Source organism: Hippoglossus stenolepis, chromosome 17, assembly GCF_022539355.2.
Source record: "Hippoglossus stenolepis isolate QCI-W04-F060 chromosome 17, HSTE1.2, whole genome shotgun sequence".
Classification (NCBI taxonomy): Eukaryota; Metazoa; Chordata; class Actinopteri; order Pleuronectiformes; family Pleuronectidae; genus Hippoglossus; species Hippoglossus stenolepis.
The window spans coordinates 1,078,200-1,100,913 of record NC_061499.1 but is presented as its reverse complement, the minus strand read 5'-3'; the positions used below and the strand labels follow the sequence as shown (position 1 = coordinate 1,100,913).

General features: G+C 41.8%; 2 protein-coding genes across 5 annotated transcripts; one reads left to right on the top strand and one right to left on the bottom strand.

Moving 5' to 3' along the window:
* Positions 1-7: 7 nt before the first annotated feature.
* On the bottom strand, positions 8-7,454 carry flot1a (flotillin 1a). 3 transcript variants are annotated; one of them, XM_035150888.2, is made up of 13 exons: positions 7,307-7,454; positions 6,470-6,533; positions 6,137-6,212; positions 5,825-5,915; positions 5,313-5,456; positions 5,073-5,192; positions 4,847-4,942; positions 4,207-4,359; positions 3,832-4,013; positions 3,648-3,693; positions 3,338-3,475; positions 2,988-3,191; positions 8-2,772 (listed from the first exon to the last, which is right to left on the bottom strand). In XM_035150888.2, exons 2-12 carry the CDS (start codon positions 6,510-6,512, stop codon positions 3,006-3,008), a joined length of 1,275 nt encoding a protein of 424 aa, XP_035006779.1. In that variant the 5' UTR covers positions 6,513-6,533; positions 7,307-7,454; the 3' UTR covers positions 8-2,772; positions 2,988-3,005. The 3 variants fall into 3 exon arrangements, with proteins under 3 accessions (XP_035006779.1, XP_035006778.1, XP_035006780.1); XM_035150887.2 differs by having other exon boundaries at positions 3,027-3,191; XM_035150889.2 differs by lacking the exons at positions 6,470-6,533; positions 7,307-7,454 and having other exon boundaries at positions 8-3,191; positions 5,680-5,915; positions 6,137-6,190.
* Positions 7,455-11,081: 3,627 nt separating this feature from the next.
* On the top strand, positions 11,082-17,359 carry LOC118103789 (tubulin beta chain). 2 transcript variants are annotated; one of them, XM_035150899.2, is made up of 5 exons: positions 11,082-11,257; positions 14,501-14,609; positions 15,080-15,190; positions 15,730-15,974; positions 16,058-17,359. In XM_035150899.2, the coding sequence occupies exons 1-5, from the start codon at positions 11,201-11,203 to the stop codon at positions 16,868-16,870; spliced, it is 1,335 nt and encodes a 444-aa protein (XP_035006790.2). In that variant the 5' UTR covers positions 11,082-11,200; the 3' UTR covers positions 16,871-17,359. The 2 variants fall into 2 exon arrangements, with proteins under 2 accessions (XP_035006790.2, XP_047200220.1); XM_047344264.1 differs by having other exon boundaries at positions 11,103-11,267.
* The last annotated feature ends 5,355 nt before the right edge of the window (positions 17,360-22,714 follow it).

Here is a 22,714-nt window from a genome sequence, read left to right as displayed (position 1 = left end):
ATTTGTGTCGGATCAATGAAAACAAATGTTTGTTTATTAGGACCTCATCGTGCATGTGAGCGCTGGTCTTCATGCAGTCACCATAAATAACATTAACCAGTTACAATTCAACAGAAACACAACTTACACAATGATGCAAAATAGAAAAGGAACAAAAATACAGCAGCAACAACATGCACAAATCAGAAAAACCAAAAACCAGAAGATAAGATATGAGCAAAGTAATAAATAGACGACAGGAATTAATTACTCTGTTTTCAGAAAGAGAAAAAAGAACATTTGTGGTTTCCTTTTTTTGCAATTTAATGACATTTATAACGTGTACAAGATCCTGGAAAAACATTTCGCTAAAACACACCCAGAATAATTTAAATTCAACAGAGTGGTATTTTCCAGGAGTTGAAATAACACAGAAAACCACTAAAGTGATTAAACTATCTTAAATACATTTATGATGAAACAGTGCTGTTAGTTGAATTGTTAATGGTAACACTGCTACATTAATACTGCATCAAATATCAAATATATACTGTATAAGTACATCTATGTTCATACACAGTGTCGTGTCAGTAGAACACTTCAAGTCACTTCAATACAGAAGCACAAAGATTACATTTCCTACCTGAGGCGACCGTGAAGTAGCACAAAGTGAAGCACATGCATTCTCAAGATTACAGTTAGTGTGACAGGTATCTGTGGCTGTGTGATAACAGCAGTGTTCATCTTCCAATAAATAGAATTTACCTTTTTAGAAAGCTGCTTTAATTATTTGGCTGTACCGTATCCAGCAGTGCACAAGCACACAGTGAGGCGTTTAGGGCTGGGGGTTATGCAGAGGAGAAAGAAACAACCGTTTTTGGTTGAATTTACTGCCGTCAAACAGCCACGAAAAAACTAAACGTGCAATACAAATTCTTTCCAACAAATGACACTAAAGAAACGTAAACATGTTTTCTTGGATAAATTCCTCAACTGTTTGTGTGTCTGTTGACACGTTAAATTAGGAAATAAATAAGATAGGGGGCCCACGTGAAACATGATTTAATACCCAGCCCCAAGGGTTGTGGTGAGGTAGAGGGCGATAGAGTGAGAGTTATGATATAAAGTTTATAGTTTTATAAATAGTTTGAGCAGTTCAGAGATAAACCTTCACGAGCATCATCCTTCTGTGTGACAGATACATCGACTCTAAGATAAGAAGCTGCCAATATACGATGTAAGAGGCCGACAAACAAAATTCAAATTTTTCTCCTTTTCTCACCACTAGTTTATCGCTTCTGATCAAATCTATCATCTCCTCACATCAGACTTTCATTAAAAAACAATAATCATACATATATCCTCATTTTAGTACACTGTGGTATTCCTATTGCTACGACAGCAGATTACTTTAAACTTTGTTTTCCATAAGCCATACTTGTACAAGAGCTGCTACATAACTGGCTTCTATAAAACAAAAAGCACCACTTTGCTTAAGAATACATCCAGTTAATACAGTATTATTAGGATTGTGAACACGCATCACATTTGTCAATATTTTTATTTAAAATCTTAGAGAATTATGGTATTTAATACCAGATACTGTATTATACTGGTATAACGTAATCAAAGGGACCTTACAATAAATATTTTCCAAAAACCAATGAAAGTTAACACTGGTTCAGCAGGATAAGACGAGAAGAAATCACCCAACATCGTAGACGGCGAAAAACACATAAAATATAAAACAACAGTTAACATGTACATGATAAAGCCACACAGATTTATAGATGGTATCATAACACTGATTATGTTCAATCTGCAACCATCTGAGATAACACTAAGTACTGATGTTGTTTTTATAAATTTATGTGTTTTAATAATTCTGTGGATTATATTTCTACATTATTCAGTATTTTGTCATTTATTTTCATACTGATGAACAGTGTTTTAAAGTTTGAAATAAAGCTAAATAAAATAATAACTAAAATACTTCAGGATTGACAAATCCTTAACTCCTTCATGTAGTAAATATCAATTCTGATTGAAACGCGTGACGTACTGAAACTACAGGGGGCGGTTTTGTATTCGACTGTGTAACGTTTGTAGATTGGTAAATGAAGGTTTTGGACCATTTGCATTAAACTGTCATGTTAAGATGCACTTAAGGTTTGGCAGCAAGGCAGCGCAGACAGGCAGTTATAGAGAAGACATTACAGGTACATTACAGTGGAGCAGGGGGCGCGCCACACACACACACACACACACACACACACACACACACACACACACACACACACACAGTGACATTAAGAGAAGAAGAAATACAGGATACACAGAGACTTCCGTTACATTTGTTGCTTATTTCAGTTTTCACATCTGATTATGTCAATGAAAATCAATTAACAACTCTGAATTTTGTGATATAACGCGCAGGAAGTGTTTTAGTTTTAAAACCCAGAGTCTGTAGAGGATGTACTCAGTGGACACATGGATCATATAAGAACAAATATTTTGAAACAAGAACTGTAACTGTAGCCAGAGGAGCACAATTCTTTCTCCCAAATCAAAGCTTACAATCAGTGACACAAAGGAAAATTAAGAAAGTGAAAGAGTTTGTCTTTTTCACGACACAGAAACATCAAAAGAAGATGTTGGCGGAGGAAGGGACATATTATGTGAGAGTTGTTAGGGCGGAGGAAGGAGGCCATGTTAGCAGACTCGTGCAAAGAGTCCAGGCAGACGATAAACGACAGCAGGAGATGATTCTCTTCACCCTGTACGAGAGGTCGCCTGCACGAAGGAGCGATCAGAGGGAAATAAAGACTTCATTAAAGTTTAAAATCAGCCTAAATTTTGGATCAACCACCACCAGGGACTAAACAACTGAATGGAATTAGAATGTTGTAAACAACAGTTTTTTAACACTTAATCTAAATAAACTTCAGCAGCGATGATATGTTGGGCTTGTGTGTTCGTTTGAGTTATTTTGTGTCTAGTGGCCAAACCTTTGACTATCATTCGGTTTAGGTGCAGGAGAGCGTTACCAGGGAGATGCTGATTCCGGTCAGTTTCTCCACCGTCTCAGGGAGGCGGGTCATGATGTCCAACACCTCTCCCGTCAGTTTGGCTGCGCCCACTTCGCCTCCTCCACTGGACACCATGATAACTTTGTTGGCCTCACACAGAGGCTTGCTGATCTCCTCTGCCATCTGGTGGAAGACAACGAAAATGTTAAAACTCATGTGCAGAGGAAACATGAAGAACGGAGAAAGAACTCAGTACAATTTGGTGCAGATCTAGATCAGGAGGCGGATCCATGAAGTTGTCGTGGGCTGTAAAAGAACTCGTCTCTCACCAGAGGCAGTTTCTCCAGCAGCATGTCCACCATGGCTCCATCCTTGTACTGCTGGAAGGCCTCTGCCTTCTTTGACATCTGCTCCGCCTCTGCACGACCTTTGGCCTCCACTGCAAACGCCTCAGCCTCACCTTTAATCTGAAGGAGACAAGAGGATGGGCTTCATTTTACTAGAAAACACAAAGTTTGTCAAGAGGCCACATCCATCTGATAAGATCAATACTGAATATATAAAATTCTCAATGTAATTTCCATCTTAAGCTTTTAAAATAAAATGAACGACCAGCTGAGTTGAGGTTCTGTGACTCACCCTGATGGATTCTGCTTCAGCTTCTGCCTCCATGATCAACTTAAGACTGGACAGAGAGAAAGAAACGCAGAGTCAGAGAAACACAGATCCAGTCTCAAACAGCCCCATGTAATAATTATAATAATTCTTGTCATGCTTCTTACAACAGAGAAAAAAGTAAACCGAGAATGAACGTGAAACTCACCGCTGAGCTTCAGCGAGTTTCTCCAGACGGTACCGCTCAGCCTCTGCAGGTTTCTTCACCTTGGCCTCCAGCTCCTTCTCCCTGCGGGAGATCTCCTGCTCCTGCAGCATGATCTGCTGCGTCCTCTCGACAACCTGCACCTGCATCTTCTCCTCCTCGATACGCTGCTTCGTCTTTGCAACCTGGCAAAGGACGAATATGTTAAAGATAAGCAGAGGATGATGTAGTCAGTTAAAATTCTTGTCGAGAGTCAACAATTAAAAAACTGCAAGATGCTGATGAATGCACCTGACAATGTAGGATACATAAAAACCCAGACATTACCTTAAAGAGTTCATTCATGACATTATCCAGATGTTATTTACTCTTGTGTACCTGCAGCTGATAGGCCATCTCCGACTCAGCCTTCTTAGTGTTGACCTCAATGTCATAGGCTGCTTTCTTCAGCTCATAGTCCCTCTGGGACTTTGCCATGTCGATCTCGTTCTTGTACTGAGCAGAGACTTTCTCCTGCATCGCGTGGGCTTCCTGCAGAGACACAGACACACAGAGACGACGAAACAATAATGAACAAGTAAAAAAACATGATCAGTGGGAATAACTCTTGAATATGAAGCCCCTTTTCCACTGGTTAAAAAAAACCACCAACACCTGCTAAAATCTGGCTTTTTTTTCTGCAATGTGAACGTATATAGTCATCGCTCAATCCCAGGTCACATGACTCGGCAGAAGACACAAAGGCAAGACAGCGAGATGAGAGAGCGCCTCCTCATCCGGGACGTTTGTGACATTGAACATGACGGAATAAACCAAAAGCAAAACTCCTCTACTAGCAATGTAAAGGAGTCAAGTGAAAAGTGTCTGATTCTTTAAAGTCCTCTACAAGCAAGATGATCTCAAAGACGGCCTCGGTCGCATCCTCAAAATAAAGAAGACAATATACTCGCTACCTGGTGAAAAGAGGTTTTTCTTGCAATGAGAAACTGCACCGTGGAGGAATAACAGAATATCTCACCCTGATTACAGCATCTCTCTTGTTCTGGGCCTCTCCGATGCGAGCGTCTTTCTGCACCTGGGCTGTGCGACCTTTTCCCAGGGAATGCAGGTAATCCTGCATCCCAGAGGAGAAAGAAAATCACACATGTTCATTCATGGCCGACATTGAAATCTTGCAGTGCATCACATACGGCTAGGCATTAGAGTTTGTGATGCGGTTATTGTGGATGAGTGCGAGGCAGTACCTGGTCGTCGTGAACATCTTTGAGCGTGTAGCTGACCACGCTGATGCCCATGTTGACCAGGTCTGAGGACGCCACCTTGAAAACCTGCTCGGAGAACTTCTTCCGGTCCTTGTAGATCTCCTGTAAGGGGAAGATGTTTAGTGTGATGTGGGAGTCGGGCAATCTTTGTCCCAACAACCAGTCGCACGCTGCTGGAAATCATTACATTTAATTAATTATTACTTCCACAAACCGAGTCACCTCGACAGTCAGGTGGGCGATGATGGCGCGCTGGTGCCCCTCCAGCGTCTCCAAGGCGATATGAGCAATCTCCGGCTCTGACTTCCCCATGAACATCTGGCAGGCTGCAGCCAGCATCTGTTTATTCTGACCCTGGATCTTCATCTGCAGGAAACAGCAACTCGTTTACAATCAAGCACACAGCACAACACTGATGTCTTCTTGTATGTAAAGCCAAGTCATGTTGAAGTCAAAGCCAAGTCATGTGGATCAAACTAAAAAGTCAAAGTTCACATCAAATACATTTTCCTCAAAGATAGTTCATGTCATTTTATGGAAGTTGCAAAAAATATTTGGTGAAATGTAATGATTGACAGCTGAGACTGACTCAATCACTACTGGACAGTCTCTGGCTCCTGATGATGTCATCGACGTGAGATGGCACCGTTCAAATCCTCAATATTTTGGCTTCATTTCTGGACAGTGGGAGGAAGTGGAGGTGTGACGTCCATCTTTCTCTGATGCTCACTGACCTGGGCTATCCCTGTGACGGAGATGGGCACTCCGTGGCGAGTGTAGACTTTATCGCTCTTCACATTCAGAGTCAGAGTGTTCAGGGAAATCCTGGAGATAGGCAGGGTAAAGATATATAAAACATATTTATTGATGGATTATAAATTGCTCTAATGGTTTAAAGTGTAGCCATCTCTGCTTTGTGTTTGTCATGTTGAGTTTCCAGCACTGAGCGCAGGGCTGAGCAGGTTAAGGACGAAGGCCGGTTACAACACAGACAAACAAAGGGAAGGGAAAAGTAAGTAATGTAGGAGGAGCAGCAGTTAACCCACCTCTGTATCTGCTGAATACACGGGAAGACGAACACTCGGCCTCCAGCAATCATCAGTGGAGGAGAACGACAGAAACCTGGGAGAGATCGAGAGGAGCCTCGAGTCAGAGAGTTTCCTCACATCAGAATTTATTAAAGTTACTCAAATACCATAGATAGTAATTGTTTAACTGGTATTTTGAAAAAATAATCGTTTAAATAATTGTATATTAGGTAGATTTTGTCCACTTTGTACAAACCATCGAATGGATGGAAATGACATCTATATACTCGATATGGCAAAGTGTTGCTTTTGATAAACGGACGTGGTCATGTTTACAGGTCGTCTTTTTACCTGACACCACCATAGCCTCGTTGGGACCACAGGTGTAGAACATGTCTGCTGCTGCTTCTTCAGCCTGGAAACATCACAAAGCAGCAGGACGATGCGTCAATGCAAATAATCTGCAAACACTCATTTAATAAAGGAATTCTTGATGGGCTCAGACTAATGGGCTCCACATCTGGTCTCTCTCTCTTCTCTCCCTCTTCTCTCTCCTCTCTTTATTATTTTTCTCTGCTCACCAACCGGTCGATGCAGAAGTCGTCCACAGTGAATCTGGATCTGCAGGTTTATTCCAGTAAATGCAGAGTTTTTCTCTCCACAGTTGACAAAGTGCTGCTCGTTGTGGGAACTGTCGGTTTCTCTAGACTTTTTTAAGGTCTTCACCTTCTATGTAAAGAGCCTTGAGATAATGTATATTATAATTTAGCGTTGTATAAATAAAATTGAATCTACTATACTACTATTATTCAGATCAAACACAAAGTAGATTCAAATACACACAAAGGCACGAGAAGAAAAACCATATAAGTCCACAACCGACATATATTTAAAAGTATTTTAATTGGAATTTTTGGTTTAGAAGTATATTAACATATAAAGAATATAAATTTGTCTCTTCTCTGACTCCATCATTAAATGGAGAGAGTGGTTCTGGAGCAGAGAACAGACTAAAATCTAATTAACACAAATGTTGCACAACCACAATAAATAAAACCTACGAGGCAGAACAGAGTAAATAACTATGGAGGAAAACGATTAAATGAGTGAAACGTGACTGAACACTGCTCGCTGCTAAATGTCTGTAACACGTCAGTGAGCAGAGAAGAAGAGTGAAGAGGAGCTCACCTGTCGGTGCAGAGGAGCTGGTTCCTGGTGATTATTGGTGAATTGAATCTGAAGCTCTCTCTCGTCAGACTCTGAAGATGAAGATGATGAAGACGATGATGATGTAAACACAACACCGGGCTGCAACTCTATTATATCGAGCACGCCTATCCCTCCAAAGGTGCGCCACCGCCCACTACTGGCGCGGCGGGGAAGTGTCGCTTTAAACATTTTGATTTCGACGAGCTTTATGTAGAAGAAGAAGAAGAACAAGGTGTTTCAGCATTTATTCCTGCTCCTGTGCGCTCGTTGACAACCTACTGGTCAAACATGATATACGAGTATTTTCAACTTGAGTAAAGTATTTTTTAGTCGTTTTAAAGTAATACGTTTATTGCTGGCTTGTGCTATTCAGGACAACAGCTTTATTTTGAAAGACGTTACCGGAATTAGTTGTATGCTACTATTTTAACTTGATCAACTGCCCTCTGGTGGACCCAGCGCGTCACTACAACTGAACCGTTCACCAGTGTGACGGTGGGTATTTCTGCCATCTAGCGGCGACAGTGAGGAACTGCATGACTGGTGTCAAGTTAGATATACTTCAGGAAAATACGTCCGGTAAGTGATTTCAGAATAAAACATTAACGACAGACGGACGTGAGATGACGCAGAGTGACTCACGGTGAACGGAGCATCAGTAAACTGAAGATAATTCGTGACTGGTATTTAGTATAATCTTTACTGGGAGTTCTATAGAAGACAACACAAATCCCCTGATGATACATTTCTCTACATAAACGACACAAAAGCTAATTATTATTAAACTTTAATCTATTGTCATTAGATTCTTTAAAATCTACTAATTAAAGCAACTAGTCCAGTTCACCAACCTTTAAAAAGTATACATGAGTATTTTCAACTTGAGTGAAGTATTTTTTAGTCACTTCATTTATTCGTTTATAATCGTTAATGTGCTATTCAGACGAACAGTTGTTTTATTTGGAAAGTGCTTACCGGAACTAGATGTATGCTATTATTTGTGACTTAACCAGAAGACTGCCCTCTGGTGGTCACAGTGCGTCACTACAACTAAACTGTTCAGACATGAGTGTAAATGTGACGGTGGTTATTTCTGCCCTCTAGCGGCGACAGTGAGGAACTGCACAACTGGTGTCAAGTTAGATATACTGCAGAAAAGAAAACACTTCCGATAAGTGATTTCAAAATAAAAGATAAACGATAGACAGACGTGAGATGACGCAGAGTGATTCTCGGTAAACGGAGCCTCAGTAAACTGGAGATGATTCGTGACGGTTCATTTCCACAGTTTAGATCCAACAGCTTCATATTTATAAACATTGAAAGACACGTGATTCGTTGACGGAACCGGAAATGAAATCAAACACTCGGTGTGTTGGTGCCCTCAAGTGGACAAACCGGAAACTACAACAACACGACAGGACTCCATCATGGCGGCCGCTGTGAGACCATATACAGTCTATGGTCTCAACACATTGATAATGAAGGCATAAGATTACTGTGACTTTTCGTCAAACGCCATAATACTGGCGTGGGGTCAAAGTTCATCAACTCGCTGTGACACACGAAATTGCTGTAACTTCAGTGTTCGAGGTTCAACCTCCCTCAAACTACATTTGTGTATCAACAGCCCCCCTCCCCCTGAAAATATTCATATGGTTTTAAGGAATTATTAAGTTATTTTGCCAATGGGCGTTGCAAAATAACTGACTAGCGCCCCTAAAGGGCAGCCCCGACACCACGATTGGCCATAACGATTGGCCTTAACGACATGTATATCATAACAAACAAATAAGTCTCTTGGATAGATATGCTAGACCAAACAGGAAGCCCACCATTTTGGCTTTAGTGGTTTTTTTATATATATGTTTTTTCATTTTTTTTTCTAGGAACAGTACAACAACAGTGCGGCAAAAAAGGCGTTATGGCGGAGCGTTATGGAACAACGCAACAGGAAGTCGCCTATTTTTGACGTTACACGTTCGATCATATCAACTTTAAATGACGTCATCTCAACAACATGGAGATTTTTAGTTTTTGCCCTGAACAGATCAGTCTGTGCGTAGTGATACTGACAGCGCTGCACGTGATGGCGTGGAATGTAGTGCGTGATTAGTGGCCGTGGTTCGGAGCCGTTTCTCCCGGTCCCCCCCTCCGCGGCCTAATCAGTACAACAACAGTACAACACTACCACCTGGTGGACAAATGCGGAAACTGTAGAAACAAGACGGAGATAAAAACTAACTCAAAGATCGATTGTTCGTCACACGGTGTGACCGTGGCGTGGCGTCACAGTTTGATTACACGCCATCAAAACACGAGGTTCTGTATCTCGGACATACATGGTCCAATCGAGTCCAAACGAGACATGTAAGACAAGAGTCCCGGCCTGATGACATCTACACAGAAATCATGACTTAAAATCACAGCGCCCCCTGGTGGAAACAGGAAATGTCTTGTTTTTTGCATGTCTTCCACTTGGATGTATTCCTCCTCATCCACTTACTGCAGCCATATCAAACTGTGTCAAACGGGTCTCAACCATACAGTCTATGTGTGAGACTCGTGTCGAGGCTGACTCTGGTCACCGGTACATTTATACTTTAACACACTTTCTAATGTTTTTAGACGAATATACATAGAACACGAGTCGATGTCCTGTTTCTGTTTGAATGATGTGTTTTCAATCTTTTTATTTACATCAACTTCACCAGTTAAACCGAGTTTAAATGACACCTGAGGTTTTGTTGTGGAACTTTGCTGCAGTTTGTTTAGTTTTAGTTTGTGAACTTTTGGTTTCAGGAAGTTAAACCTTCCTGATTCATTATCCTTATATTTTATATAAGATCAGTTTTAACTTAACGACACGAATCAAGTTAAGTGAAGTAAAAACCGCAGTTTATTATAATAATCACAGCTGCAAATCACTACTTTTTTAAATAGTTGTTTGTACTTTGATTTTATTAAAGCACTTTTCAAAATGTTACTGTTACAAAGAGGAAAAATCTCAAACAAGAAAACCAAACGTTAAAGACAAAAAGCAAAGTCGTACATAGTGATTTAAAATCAAAGACAGAAAATGATTCAAATGAAAAGTCAAAGTCAGCAGATAAAATACAAAAGTAAACTTAAAAGAAAATGATCAAAGTTACAGCAAAAAAACAACAATTGATTATAACCAGTTTGATAAAAGTGTTTTTTCTATCAACGTCTAAATTATGAGAAAAACTGTGAAGACTTAAAATCTTCAAACATCACATCACTTCACAATAAATACAACTGAGGACAGAGCAGCCAGTGAATGTTCAGAGCAGTAAATATATAAGTAACTTATCTCAGAGACAGTGATTTCAAACAGTCTTCTTATAAAACCACATTTAATTTCACTTGATGCAGATTTTTATTTTGATCTGCACCAAATTTCACACGCTCATAAATATCAGTCCCATAAACATGTCTGACTGTTGTCATCACGAACCTGCTTCTCGTTCAGCGCTTTGTGAAGATTCATCCCCACTGGCGAGGAGCAGAACTCTATTCATTTCTACTGTTTTCTGTTCTATTCATTTCTACTGTTTTCTTTTATTCTGTTAATTGGCTCTGACGGGGTAGTCATGACAACCACACGGCACTCCCTCTCCTCTTCCGGGCCCTGCTTAGGAGACAGGGAAACCCCTTTTTGGGAGACTACAATCCTGCTGCCACAACAGCCAATCAGAGGCGCGGACGCTGTCGTGTAATGTTTCTCCCCGCCTGCAGGGGTCGCAGCTGAGCGCGGGCCCCGCGGAGCGTCAGTCCGCCTGAGGAGCGTCTCAGTCCGGCTTCACTCCTCCGCCTCCTCCGCTTCACCTCCACCGACAACCAGCAGCCAGCATGCGGGAGATCGTGCACCTCCAGGCGGGTCAGTGCGGGAACCAGATCGGTGCAAAGGCAAGAACAGGTTGTTTTTTTTTCCAGCTTTTAGTTTTTATATTCAGTGTTTTTATTATTAAAACTTTTTAAAAGAGGCATTTTCCTTCATTTAGTTATAGAAATAAAATAAAAATGAAATATATCTTACATAATATCTCTTGGAATATATAACAAGGCCAGAAACTCTATTGGTGTCACTCAGTCAACCCTTTAATTAAAGAACATGAGAATATAAATACAAATAACTTTTCTTTCTGATAAATTCATCCTCCTTTAAGATAAAGTTAAAGGATCTTAACGTGTTAAAAGTTAATTTCTCTTGTTGACGACATTTAGCTGCATTCAGATGAAAAGTGTCTGTGTACACTTTGTATTATTCTTATAGATTTTAAAAAGGCTAGTGCACAGATTAAAAATCAGTAAACTCACAGTCACAATAGACATTAAATAGAAAATCTGAACGTTTATAAGATTCACACAAAGCACCAATAAGTCACAGCTGGAACATCTGTGGGTCCAAAAAGTTCACACACATCTCGGTCTGTGAACATAACCAGAGATCACATGAGACGACTGAGTTCGATAAGACACAATATAGAAATATTTTAGTGATCGTATTAAAACGAGTTTTCTCACAATATCCCTGCACGTTTCAAAATTCACATTTACAACTGTTGACGAAAACTCTTGAGTCACTGATCCACGATTAATGAAGCTCACTGAGACAAGAGTGAGACAAGAGTGAGAGGAGAGAAAGAGAAAGAGAGAGAGAGAGAGAGAGAGAGAGGAAGGAGACATTGGCTGAGGCAGAGGAGAGGAACACAGCGGGGGCAAGTGGCCCAGTGCAGGTCACAAACCCCGCCTCCTCCATGTTAGCAGATGGGACATGGACCAAACTAGAAACTAGCGTATTAGAAACAGGACTTTGACACCGAAGCAGCTGACAAATAATCAGATAATCAATGATTTATGTTTCATGTTTTTGCCACTGGAACACATCCAGCTCTGTGTATTTACAGAAGACTTAGCGAGGTCAACCTCAATTCACGATGGATTAACTCACTCACCCCGTCCAGCTCCAACCGTCTGTTTTTCAAAATATATGATCCAGATTTCAGCACTAATATAATAACAATCACGTTTCAAAATAAAACAGGCTTCAGAAACGTAACTTCATGTTGTTGTCGTGATCTTTTAGATCAGCATTCGGTCGTAGTTTCGGTTCCTTGCTCAGTAAAATGTTGTAGATGTTTTTTTCTTTCTTCAAAACAGCTTAACTAAATTTAACAACTTGTCTCCATGGTGACCACAGGGGGAATTCAAGGACGGCCGGAGACAGTGAGGTGACATTAGTGAAGATTAAAAAATGGGATTGTCTTTCCTCTCACGCAGCCGTGCAGTCGTCGTGCCAACCTCCCTCTGCTTATCTGTCCGTCTTTGACCCAAACACAAACGCACACACACACACACACACTCACCCATGCAGTGGTCGGCACAGATTAGGACCAGATGACTGACAGTCTGTGCTCTTGTCTTCAGTGTCTCCGTCTTTAGAACAGACTCAGTCCTCGGACGCTGCGTTCACTGACCCTTTGCACGTCAGATAAAACAACGAGTTTTCAGGGTGCAGGTCTTTTTAAAGCTTTCAAAAAGTCGTACATGTTAATTTACCAAGTGTTGAATATAGAAGTTATTTTGTGTTATTTATTTTTCAATTGGTTTAAACTGTTCATCAGTTTTCTTCCTCTCATAGAATAAAAAACTAGACTCGTAGACTTTGACAATGTTTGACAAGTTCTGTGTCTCTTTGTTTGTATGTTTGTTTCTCTTTGTGGTCGTTTTGTGTCTCTTTGTGGTTGTCTGGTGTCTCTTTGTTGTCATGTGTCTCTGTGTGCTTGTCTTGTGTCTCTTTGTTTGTATGTTTGTGTCTCTTTGTGGTCGTTGTGTCTCTTTGTGGTTGTCTTGTGTCTCTTTGTTTGTATGTTTGTGTCTCTTTGTGGTTGTTGTGTCTCTTTGTGGTTGTCTTGTGTCTCTTTGTTTGTATGTTTGTGTCTCTTAGTGGTTGTTGTGTCTCTTAGTGGTTGTCTTGTGTCTCTTTGTTTGTATGTTTGTGTCTCTTTGTGGTCGTTGTGTCTCTTAGTGGTTGTTGTGTCTCTTTGTGGTTGTCTTGTGTCTCTTTGTTTGTATGTTTGTGTCTCTTTGTGGTCGTTGTGTCTCTTAGTGGTTGTTGTGTCTCTTTGTGGTTGTCTTGTGTCTCTTTGTTTGTATGTTTGTGTCTCTTCCTCCTCTTGCTTATCTCAGACCTTTGAAACATGATTCATGTTTTGCCGTTTCTATTACACATCTGTGGTTGATTATTAAAATGATCTCCAGCTTTTATATAAAATGCATGAAGTTGTGTTTTTGTCTGTCAACCCTCCAGCTGTGTTGTGTGTCAACGGGACAGTTTCTAAATATATCAAACATCCTTTGGCTGAGAACCAATCAGAGAAGTTGCTTCATGCCTGTGTTCAGTATTTCAGCACACATGCACAACATGATAGAAGCTGTGCATGGTTGAATCAGCATGATGATCACAGAATCCTGATGCACAGATTACAGTTCATCACAAGGTTTATATTTAGAAAAGCCCACAGAGAGGAAACAGAGGTGCTCGATCTCGTGACTGACAGATCAGATGACAGCGTGTCCCTGGGAAACACTCAGGACAGAGGAGCCATTGTAAAATGTTTGCACCACAGTAACCTGGTTTGTGTTTAATATGCACAAACAGATAACGTCTCTTTTAAAGCTTGTTCTCAGACATGTGACTGAGCATTTTCACTGACTGCACAGAAATGTATTTAAGCTGCAAGTGACCGGTGCAGGTTTTCAAGTGTCAGACGTCGTAGCAGGAGGGAAACCCGGCAAAGACAGGAAGTAGAGTCCACTGAGATCAGACTGGGTTAAACAATACAAGTTGAAAGAACAGAGGCAAATACACAACTGAGCTCAAGCAGCAAACAACAGACACACAAATCTGAAAACCAAGTACAACAACAAGGTAAAAGCCCATAAATACAAAGAGTGCGAACAGATAAAAGCCAACACAGGACAGAATGTGACAGTTTCAATAGAAGTTTGCGATGTTAATACAAAGCAAGGAAACGGTAATTGATTTATTTATCTGTGAGTACTTTTAATTGTTTTGTTATAGTTGCCACCTACGTTAACGTACACACCCTCTGTACTCATGAAGTATTGGCCTGTGTGTTCGTGTAGTTCTGGGAGGTGATCAGTGACGAGCACGGCATCGACCCGACGGGAACGTACCGTGGAGACAGCGACTTGCAGCTGGACAGGATCAGTGTGTATTACAACGAAGCCACTGGTAAGAACATGATGCTTTTCCTCGTTTCCTTCAGGAAGCAGCAGCGTTCAGCGCCTCGGGAACATTTCAGGAAAAGGTTCACTCAGGTCTGGAAGCAGCTTCTGATGCTCTGTGTTGTTACCGTCACAATGGGGCTTGTTGCACGTGCCAAACATCGTCTCCATGAATATAACATGGAAGCCTCAGTGACAGAGTTTTATTCATCAGCTAAAAAACTATAATAAACACGGGCCTCAGGAAAAGTCTAATAAATGATCTGAAAACATCACTTTATAGTGCTTGGCTCCATCTAGTGGCCGTCTGTTGGTACTACACTAATACACCAGCCAGTATACTTGTTTACAGTCTGAGTTTATCATCCTGTTAAACACGAGGCTCATTTCTTTTCCACACACTTGTGTCACTTGTTTCTCATGGTTGTGTAGTTGCATGTAGTGTTTGATGTGTTGTGTTTATCCGTGTGTGTGTAGGTGGGAAGTATGTGCCCCGAGCCATCCTGGTGGACCTGGAGCCCGGCACCATGGACTCAGTCCGATCTGGACCCTTTGGGCAAATCTTCAGACCTGACAACTTCGTCTTTGGTAAGAACACTTTCCCTTCGTTAATGTGGCTTTCATCTCCACAGGAGGTCAGAGGTCATAGTCGAGTTTAACATCTTCCAACTTGGACGACGACCTTGAAGGTCACAGCTGAGACGTGATGGTCCGAGGTTTTACCTCTTCACGTTTCATCAGCACACGTTTACATTTTAGGACTTCAACTAAAAACTATATTGATAATATATGAATCTGTCGATTTATTAATTTGATTCATCGGATAAAAAGGCCGAAGCTACATTTGATCCTTTGTATTTCTTTGTTGGAAAAACAACTTAAACATTGTTATTGTTTAAAGTCATTGTTTTGGGGAGATTCTTTCAACACACACAGATTTCTTGCTTGTAATTGTTCGGCTAACGTGACCAAACGTGAAACTAATTTCTAAATATTTATAAGATATAATAATATTGGGGGCTACATACCGAATAATAGGAGAATAAGCTCACTGATCATACTCAAAATGTTCTTCAGGATCGTCTTCTGGAGACTTGAAGACATGATGGTGGTTTTATTTTCCTCAGGTCAAAGTGGAGCAGGAAACAACTGGGCCAAGGGTCACTACACCGAGGGGGCGGAGCTGGTGGACTCGGTCCTGGACGTGGTGAGGAAGGAGGCGGAGAGCTGCGAGTGTCTGCAGGGCTTCCAGCTCACACACTCCCTGGGCGGAGGCACCGGCTCCGGCATGGGCACGCTGCTCATCAGCAAGATCAGAGAGGAGTACCCCGACCGCATCATGAACACCTTCAGTGTGGTGCCCTCTCCCAAGGTAACTAATATACTGTCCGATGTGTTGTCCATCTCCCCCGGTGTGTGAGACTTAACTGAATCCAGTGATTTCTCTGTCTGCAGGTGTCGGATACAGTGGTGGAGCCGTACAACGCCACACTGTCAGTCCACCAGCTGGTTGAAAACACAGACGAGACCTACTGCATTGACAACGAGGCCCTGTACGACATCTGCTTCCGTACTCTCAAGCTCACCACGCCCACTTACGGCGACCTCAACCACCTGGTTTCCGCCACCATGAGCGGTGTGACCACCTGCCTGCGTTTCCCCGGGCAGCTTAACGCCGATCTGAGGAAACTGGCTGTAAACATGGTGCCCTTCCCTCGTCTGCACTTCTTCATGCCCGGCTTTGCCCCTCTGACCAGCCGAGGGAGCCAGCAGTACCGCGCCCTGACGGTGCCCGAGCTCACGCAGCAGGTGTTTGATGCCAAAAACATGATGGCGGCCTGTGACCCTCGCCACGGGCGCTACCTGACGGTGGCCGCCGTGTTCCGTGGCCGCATGTCCATGAAGGAGGTGGATGAGCAGATGCTAAACGTCCAAAACAAGAACAGCAGCTACTTTGTGGAGTGGATCCCCAACAACGTCAAGACGGCCGTCTGCGACATCCCGCCGCGCGGCCTCAAGATGGCCGTCACCTTCATTGGCAACAGCACGGCTATCCAGGAGCTGTTCAAGCGCATCTCTGAGCAGTTCACCGCCATGTTCCGCCGCAAGGCCTTCCTCCATTGGTACACCGGCGAGGGCATGGACGAGATGGAGTTTACCGAGGCAGAGAGCAACATGAACGACCTGGTGTCCGAGTACCAGCAGTACCAGGACGCCACGGCCGAGGAGGAGGGCGAGTTCGAAGAGGAGCACGAAGAAGACGCCTAAAGAAAACGACAGAAGAGGAAGTTCATAACCAAAATGAAAAAAAGAGAAAAGAAAACATTGAATGAAATGAAGAAGAACAGAATCGTACGACTGGTTAGAGAACGTGGTTGATGGAGGGATGAGAGGACGACAGGAAGGAGAGATGAACGGAGGCGGAGGAGTAGCAGGATGAGAAATGGAATGATAATTATGTGACCAAATTAATGGGCCACGGTTTATTTGGTTAAATTACTGAATTGAATGAAATATTGCACTTAAATTAATTCACTCTCTTCCGTTAGAAACAGTGTTAAACATCAATTAGAAATTTTATGAATCGCTCTGTTTTCCTTTTGGATTTTTCTTTTGCACAGTTAAAGTATTTAAACAAAGAGTGTCGGTGACTCGAGATATTTTTAAATACCAGGACATTCTGCTCTAATCTTCCACAATCTAATTTTTGTGACCCCCACTGTATTTACATTTATAATAAACTTCAAGGGCCCGGTGTTTTCTTTTGCTTAATTCTAACTAATCATCTTGGGTCTAATAAAGAAATGATCTGCAGTTACTTGTTTTTCAACTTTGGGAAGAACCAACTGACGAGAACGAGCAGCGAGATGAATTTCAAAAGTATTAAAAGTTGAAATTTTGAAAATTCTGTCACATCACTGAGGATTTCTAAACTTATAGTTCCCAAAATCACTTGTTCAGCAGTTTGTGCAGCTTCTGCAACTTCATTGCGGCTTCATGAAAGTATCTCTGAATAAAATTCACAGGCGCTTTTACTTTTGAGAGAAGAATTTCACATTTTACATTTCATCGTATAAATTATTTTGATAAATCTGTATGTTTACGCTCTAAACCACTTCTCATTCAAACCACACAGGGTGTTCTGGTTTCTCTGAGCTTTATTCTGTGTTTGTACCTTTTCTCTGATTTCCTGTGCTACAGTTTGATTTGCGACTCCGCAGACTGTGAAACGTTTGGGAGGAAATAAAAAGGCATAAAATAAATTACACTTTGACAGTTATTGTCAAAAATCATTTGTTAGTCCTCACACTTGTCATGATGACAGCGGATGGGCTGACAGATGGACTCGTGATTTTTTAAAGATAAATTAAATTAATTTAATCATTACATGTGTTTTGATTAAAAAAAATATTACGCAGGTATCAAACTTATTGATTATTAATTTTCTGTTAATTAATTAATTGATATACAAATCAGGGAAAATAATTCAAATTTGCCAAAGTCTATTATGATTATTTTCCAGTTAATCTGGTGAATATGTATATATTTTTAATTGCTCATCTAATAAAACCAGTTCAACACAGTGTAAAGACGCAGAGAGACACTGGTCTCCCTCATCTACTCGATCCAAACACCAATAATCGATTACATCTTTATTATTGATCAGCGCACACTGAGGTCTGTTGTTTCACCGGATCGATGGACACCGTGCACGCGTAACGATCACGATGGCCTGAAGTGAAACTGCAGATTGCTCGTGCATGTGGCTCAGAGCCAGAATCCACGATTCTTCCCGAAGCGGCCCGAGCACCGCCGAGCTCAAATGGGTCCAGAAACCCGACAGGAGCCGAAACTCCCGAGCTGTTTCCCCGCTGAAGTGTGTTTGTGTCGGGGTGAGGGGCGCGGAGGAGGACGACATTAATGACTTATATACATGTATTCTTCTTTTAAAAGGTGATTTCCAGCATCCATCACTCCTGAGCTCCTCCCAGTCCTCACAGGGGTTTTTTTTTATTCCGGATCCGAGGCGTGAGAAAGGTAAGATGCTCCTCACCATCAGACACTTATACACGAACAGCTGATTTCTTCTGCTCAGTGTTTGGCTCACGGGGACACACAGGGTTAAATCCTGCAGTTTTCCCTCTCTGTGTGTTTGATGGAGCTACTCAGATGCTCAGGCGGATTCAGGGCGTGTTACCCGGCAACGAGGCGAGGGTGGGATGCTGGATGCTGGAGGGCAGCGTCCTCAGGCGGGGATCACAATGAACGGTCCCCTCACATGTAACACAGGCTCAACTGTAGGAACCCCCACCCCCCCCAACAGGAGCCCAATAGATAATAAATTATAAGCCTCCTCTTTTCTGCACGTCTTTGGGGTTAAATCTGTATTTTCTCTCATCTTTATTGTAAACCCCATGCTCACAGATATGACCGTATAATAACGATATAATTGATGATTGATGATGTGATAATAATGTTTGTGGATGTTGCTCAGCCTGTGGTGCAGGATCAGGTCATAAATTTGGGATATACCCGCGGATTAAGGGGGGATTTTCTGGTCCGTCCCTGTGGAAATGGTTACGCAATGTCCTGGCACACATCCAAGCTGCTGACTAAGTGCATTGGAAGTGTGCAATGAGGAACAATAACTGTTCTTCATGTTTTAAGGCAATAAAGTAAAAAACATGCATTTTTGCCCGATAAGAAATCTCAGTCTTTAGAACTGCTGCAGTTTGATCCCAACACTTTGATTCCTGCACATTTTTCATTTCATGGCATCATGTCTGACTGACCCTCTTTCTTTCTTCATTCAACTCTCATCCTCCTCCTCCTCCTCCTCCTCCTTCTCCTCACCCCCACCTCTCGTTTTCCTCCATCTTCCATCCGGACATCCCCAGCTGTAACGGGACAGCCCCCATTCATGGTGACACACCCTTGGTTGCACCAGCAGCTGCCTGCGTAACGGGTGAGGAGGGGGCGAAAGAAAGGGAGAGGGATGAAATGGAGGTGGAGGAGCGGGGCTGATGCAGAAGAGGAGAGTGTAGGGGGCAGGCAGGTCCAGAGAGGGGACCTACTTTTAAGATCATCTTTAGATTTAAGATTGTAGCATTGAGTTTACTACTTTTGTTCCAGTGGTTAAAAGAATGAATGAACAGTCACGTGATGAATGAGGGAAATCTGGCAGATGACGTCTGAAGCAGAAATATTTATTCTTGACACAGGGATGAAGCTGATGAGCCGTACAGAGAGTGAACAAGGTAACAGTTGTATTTCCATCATCTGAGCTGTCCTTGCAGGAGAACTGTATTCTCACCAAGTCACAGTGGCCACGTACCGGTCGTCACGTGGAGCTATAGATGATCTTGTAGGTCATCCTGTGTTAGAGAGGCCCAGAAATAAGAAGTCGTGTACTGAGTGAAAAGGAATAAAACTAAATTAACAAAATAGACCTAAACCATAAAGATTCCATAACAAGCAAAACATCTGCAATAGAACATCAGGACCAAAGCTCTGGGCAATGAGAGAGAAAGCTCGTGAAATAAACCATCATATCCACTGTAAGAGTTATTTAATATAACGGCAGCACAAGCCCAGTATATCAGTCGGATTGACCCTAATAGGATTTAGCTGGAATAGAAAGAAGTCGATAAAATAAAGACAAAGGCAGAACAGGACAGAAAAAGACGAGAATGTCCCAATAGAGGGAAACAGTTTCCTAAAAATCAATCAAGCAGCATCATAGATTTTAGACCCTTAAATCCAATATTATTGCCTCGGGGGAAATTGGTGAAAATGTAAAAAAGAAAACGCCCCTCACAATATTACAGAGTGGAAATCTAGACTTCTGGGTTTTCCCTCTTAATCGAATCCACACCAAAATTGAATAGGTTCTTTCTTGACCCTTTCATCAAGTTTCAACAGAATCGGTTGTGTAGTTTTTTGTCATAATCCTGCCAGAAGACGAACAGCGATGAAGACATAACCTCGTAAAAAAAAAAGAGCCGGAGAGAAGCAGAAAGATGAGAGAGACGATATTGTAACAGGAGGAGGATGGAGGCGTATGTTTCCTTCCCCCCTGAGCTGTGTGGGAGAGGAGAGACGAGGGAGATGAAGTCAGTCAGGATGGATGATAATAATAATAATAATGATAATAATACATTTTATTTCACAGCACTCAAGGTCACCTTACAAGGCAGAGATAAAAACAGAACAAAACAAAAATCAATGTATCTAAATAAACAATAAAATGAACAGTGAATAAAACATTTTGAGGTCGGCCAAACGGAAAAAAAGACTGAATGGGCCAGTTTAAGAAGACAGGTTTTGAGGCAGGATTTGAAAATGGAGTCCATGTTACGGATGTCTGGTGGGAGGGAGTTCCAGAGGCGGGAAGCCGAGCGGCTGATGGCTCCAGATCCCATGGGGGTCAAGCTGGCAGGTGGTACAGTGAGATGGATGGAAGGAGAACACCTGAGAGGGCAGGAGGGTGCGTCGACGTGCGGGAGAGTGTCCGCAAGCTCCGACTCAAAATGGGCTGATGTCATGTAAAAGCTCCTCGCCTCTCAAGATGAAGCTGCTGGACGTGTCACCACCTTCGCCCCGTACAGCTCGACTGGTGTAATTGGTGATAACGGGAGACAGGGGGGGGCAGTGACCCCATTGACCCTCAGTCAAAGGACAGCAGTGACATCTCAGGCTTCTTATACTGATGCTTTAATCATGGACAACAGTCGACTATTCGATTTTTCTCATTTAATCGCAGCACCTGCTTTGGTGCGGCCCACGTACTGTTTGTAAAAGCAGGGACACCGGAACAGTGGCCGTCTGTTTATAAAAAGATATTTCAGCCTGGAACCAGGACGACCAGCTATGAGACGAATCAAGACCATGAAACATTTGTTTCGGAGCAAAAACATATTGGAAAATGGAAAAATAAATATTATTTTAAGAGTGAGGGAACTACACATCCCACAAACCATTGTGAGCCATCGATATCCAACAACTTCCAGCTGCTTCTTCTTGAATTTAACCTTGTTGTTGATGTGTAGTGTTGTAATATATTGGAGTGTGTGTCTCGTATGCTTGTATATATCATTTCATAATGTGTATAGTGTTTAGTAGCTTATCGCTGAACGATAAAGGGCTCATTCTCGGGTAAAGAAAACATAGATTTGTACAATTTAGATGAAACACACTAGTGAAAACATCACTGGGATTGTTTTTAATTCAATTTCCAATAGATCACTTTTATGTGGTGCTGAACGACAGGAGGAAGAATGTTTTGACAGCTTACAGGGGATTGCAGCAACCTCTCATTTACTCCTCAGGTGTAGTTTCTTTCTTCCCATGAATCAAGCCTGAGATTCATATCTTTGCGCTGCCTGAGCACTCACACAGGCAATAAGCTAATGGCTCTGTAGAACACTAAAGCGAACGGATCAAACCTGCCTCACAGGGCAGGAACTAGAAAATATGTTGTGATTACTGTCTTCCGCTAAAGGACTAAGAGGCTCTTGAGCGATTTTCCTGCCCACATTACTGTTGGTGCGTCATTTTCTAAGTGACTTTGTGTCACAGAGAAAGTAGATGGGCTTTCTCCTTGTTCTTTTTTTTCTCAAATAGCACTCTCATCTCTTATCCTAAGATCCTGGCAGAAATTTAAAGTTGCTTTATTGTTCTATCTGTCAGAGTCTATAGATTCGCTGTATTTCCTAATGCTGCCCTCACGGATGCAAACAGAAAAATAAATGCTAGATATCTTTTTTCTTTTCTTTCTAACATGTTCTTAAGTGTCTGAAAATCAACTCTCTTTTCATTTGAATTACATTTTTTAATGTTTTTATATTTATCTTTATTGTAAAGCACTTTGAGCTGCATTTGCATTTGAGGCGTTGTACAAATAAACTTTATTATTATCATTGGCAACACACGTACTCATGACACTGAACCAAACCAATGATATGTGTGATAGTATTAAATTAGCATGTGCAAGAAAACATAAGAATACAAACTTTAGGTTTTGTCGCAGAGAAAAGCAGAAACGATGACCTGAGAAATAACTAAAAAATATACATGTGTCAAATATTATTTTGCGTAATGAGATTGTGACCA

Bases quoted from the DNA above. Each gene is read 5' to 3' on its own strand.
- flot1a (XM_035150888.2), bottom strand. From the start codon at position 6,512: ATGTTCTACACCTGTGGTCCCAACGAGGCTATGGTGGTGTCAG. The intron at 4,360-4,846 runs GTGAGATATTCT...GTGTCTCTGCAG, and splicing joins AGAGAGATGCTGTAATCAGG to GAAGCCCACGCGATGCAGGA. The intron at 3,694-3,831 runs GTGAGTTTCACG...CTCTCTGTCCAG, and splicing joins AAACTCGCTGAAGCTCAGCG to TCTTAAGTTGATCATGGAGG.
- LOC118103789 (XM_035150899.2), top strand. From the start codon at position 11,201: ATGCGGGAGATCGTGCACCTCCAGGCGGGTCAGTGCGGGAACCAGATC. The intron at 11,258-14,500 runs GCAAGAACAGGT...GTGTTCGTGTAG, and splicing joins GGAACCAGATCGGTGCAAAG to TTCTGGGAGGTGATCAGTGA. The intron at 15,975-16,057 runs GTAACTAATATA...CTCTGTCTGCAG, and splicing joins GTGTGGTGCCCTCTCCCAAG to GTGTCGGATACAGTGGTGGA.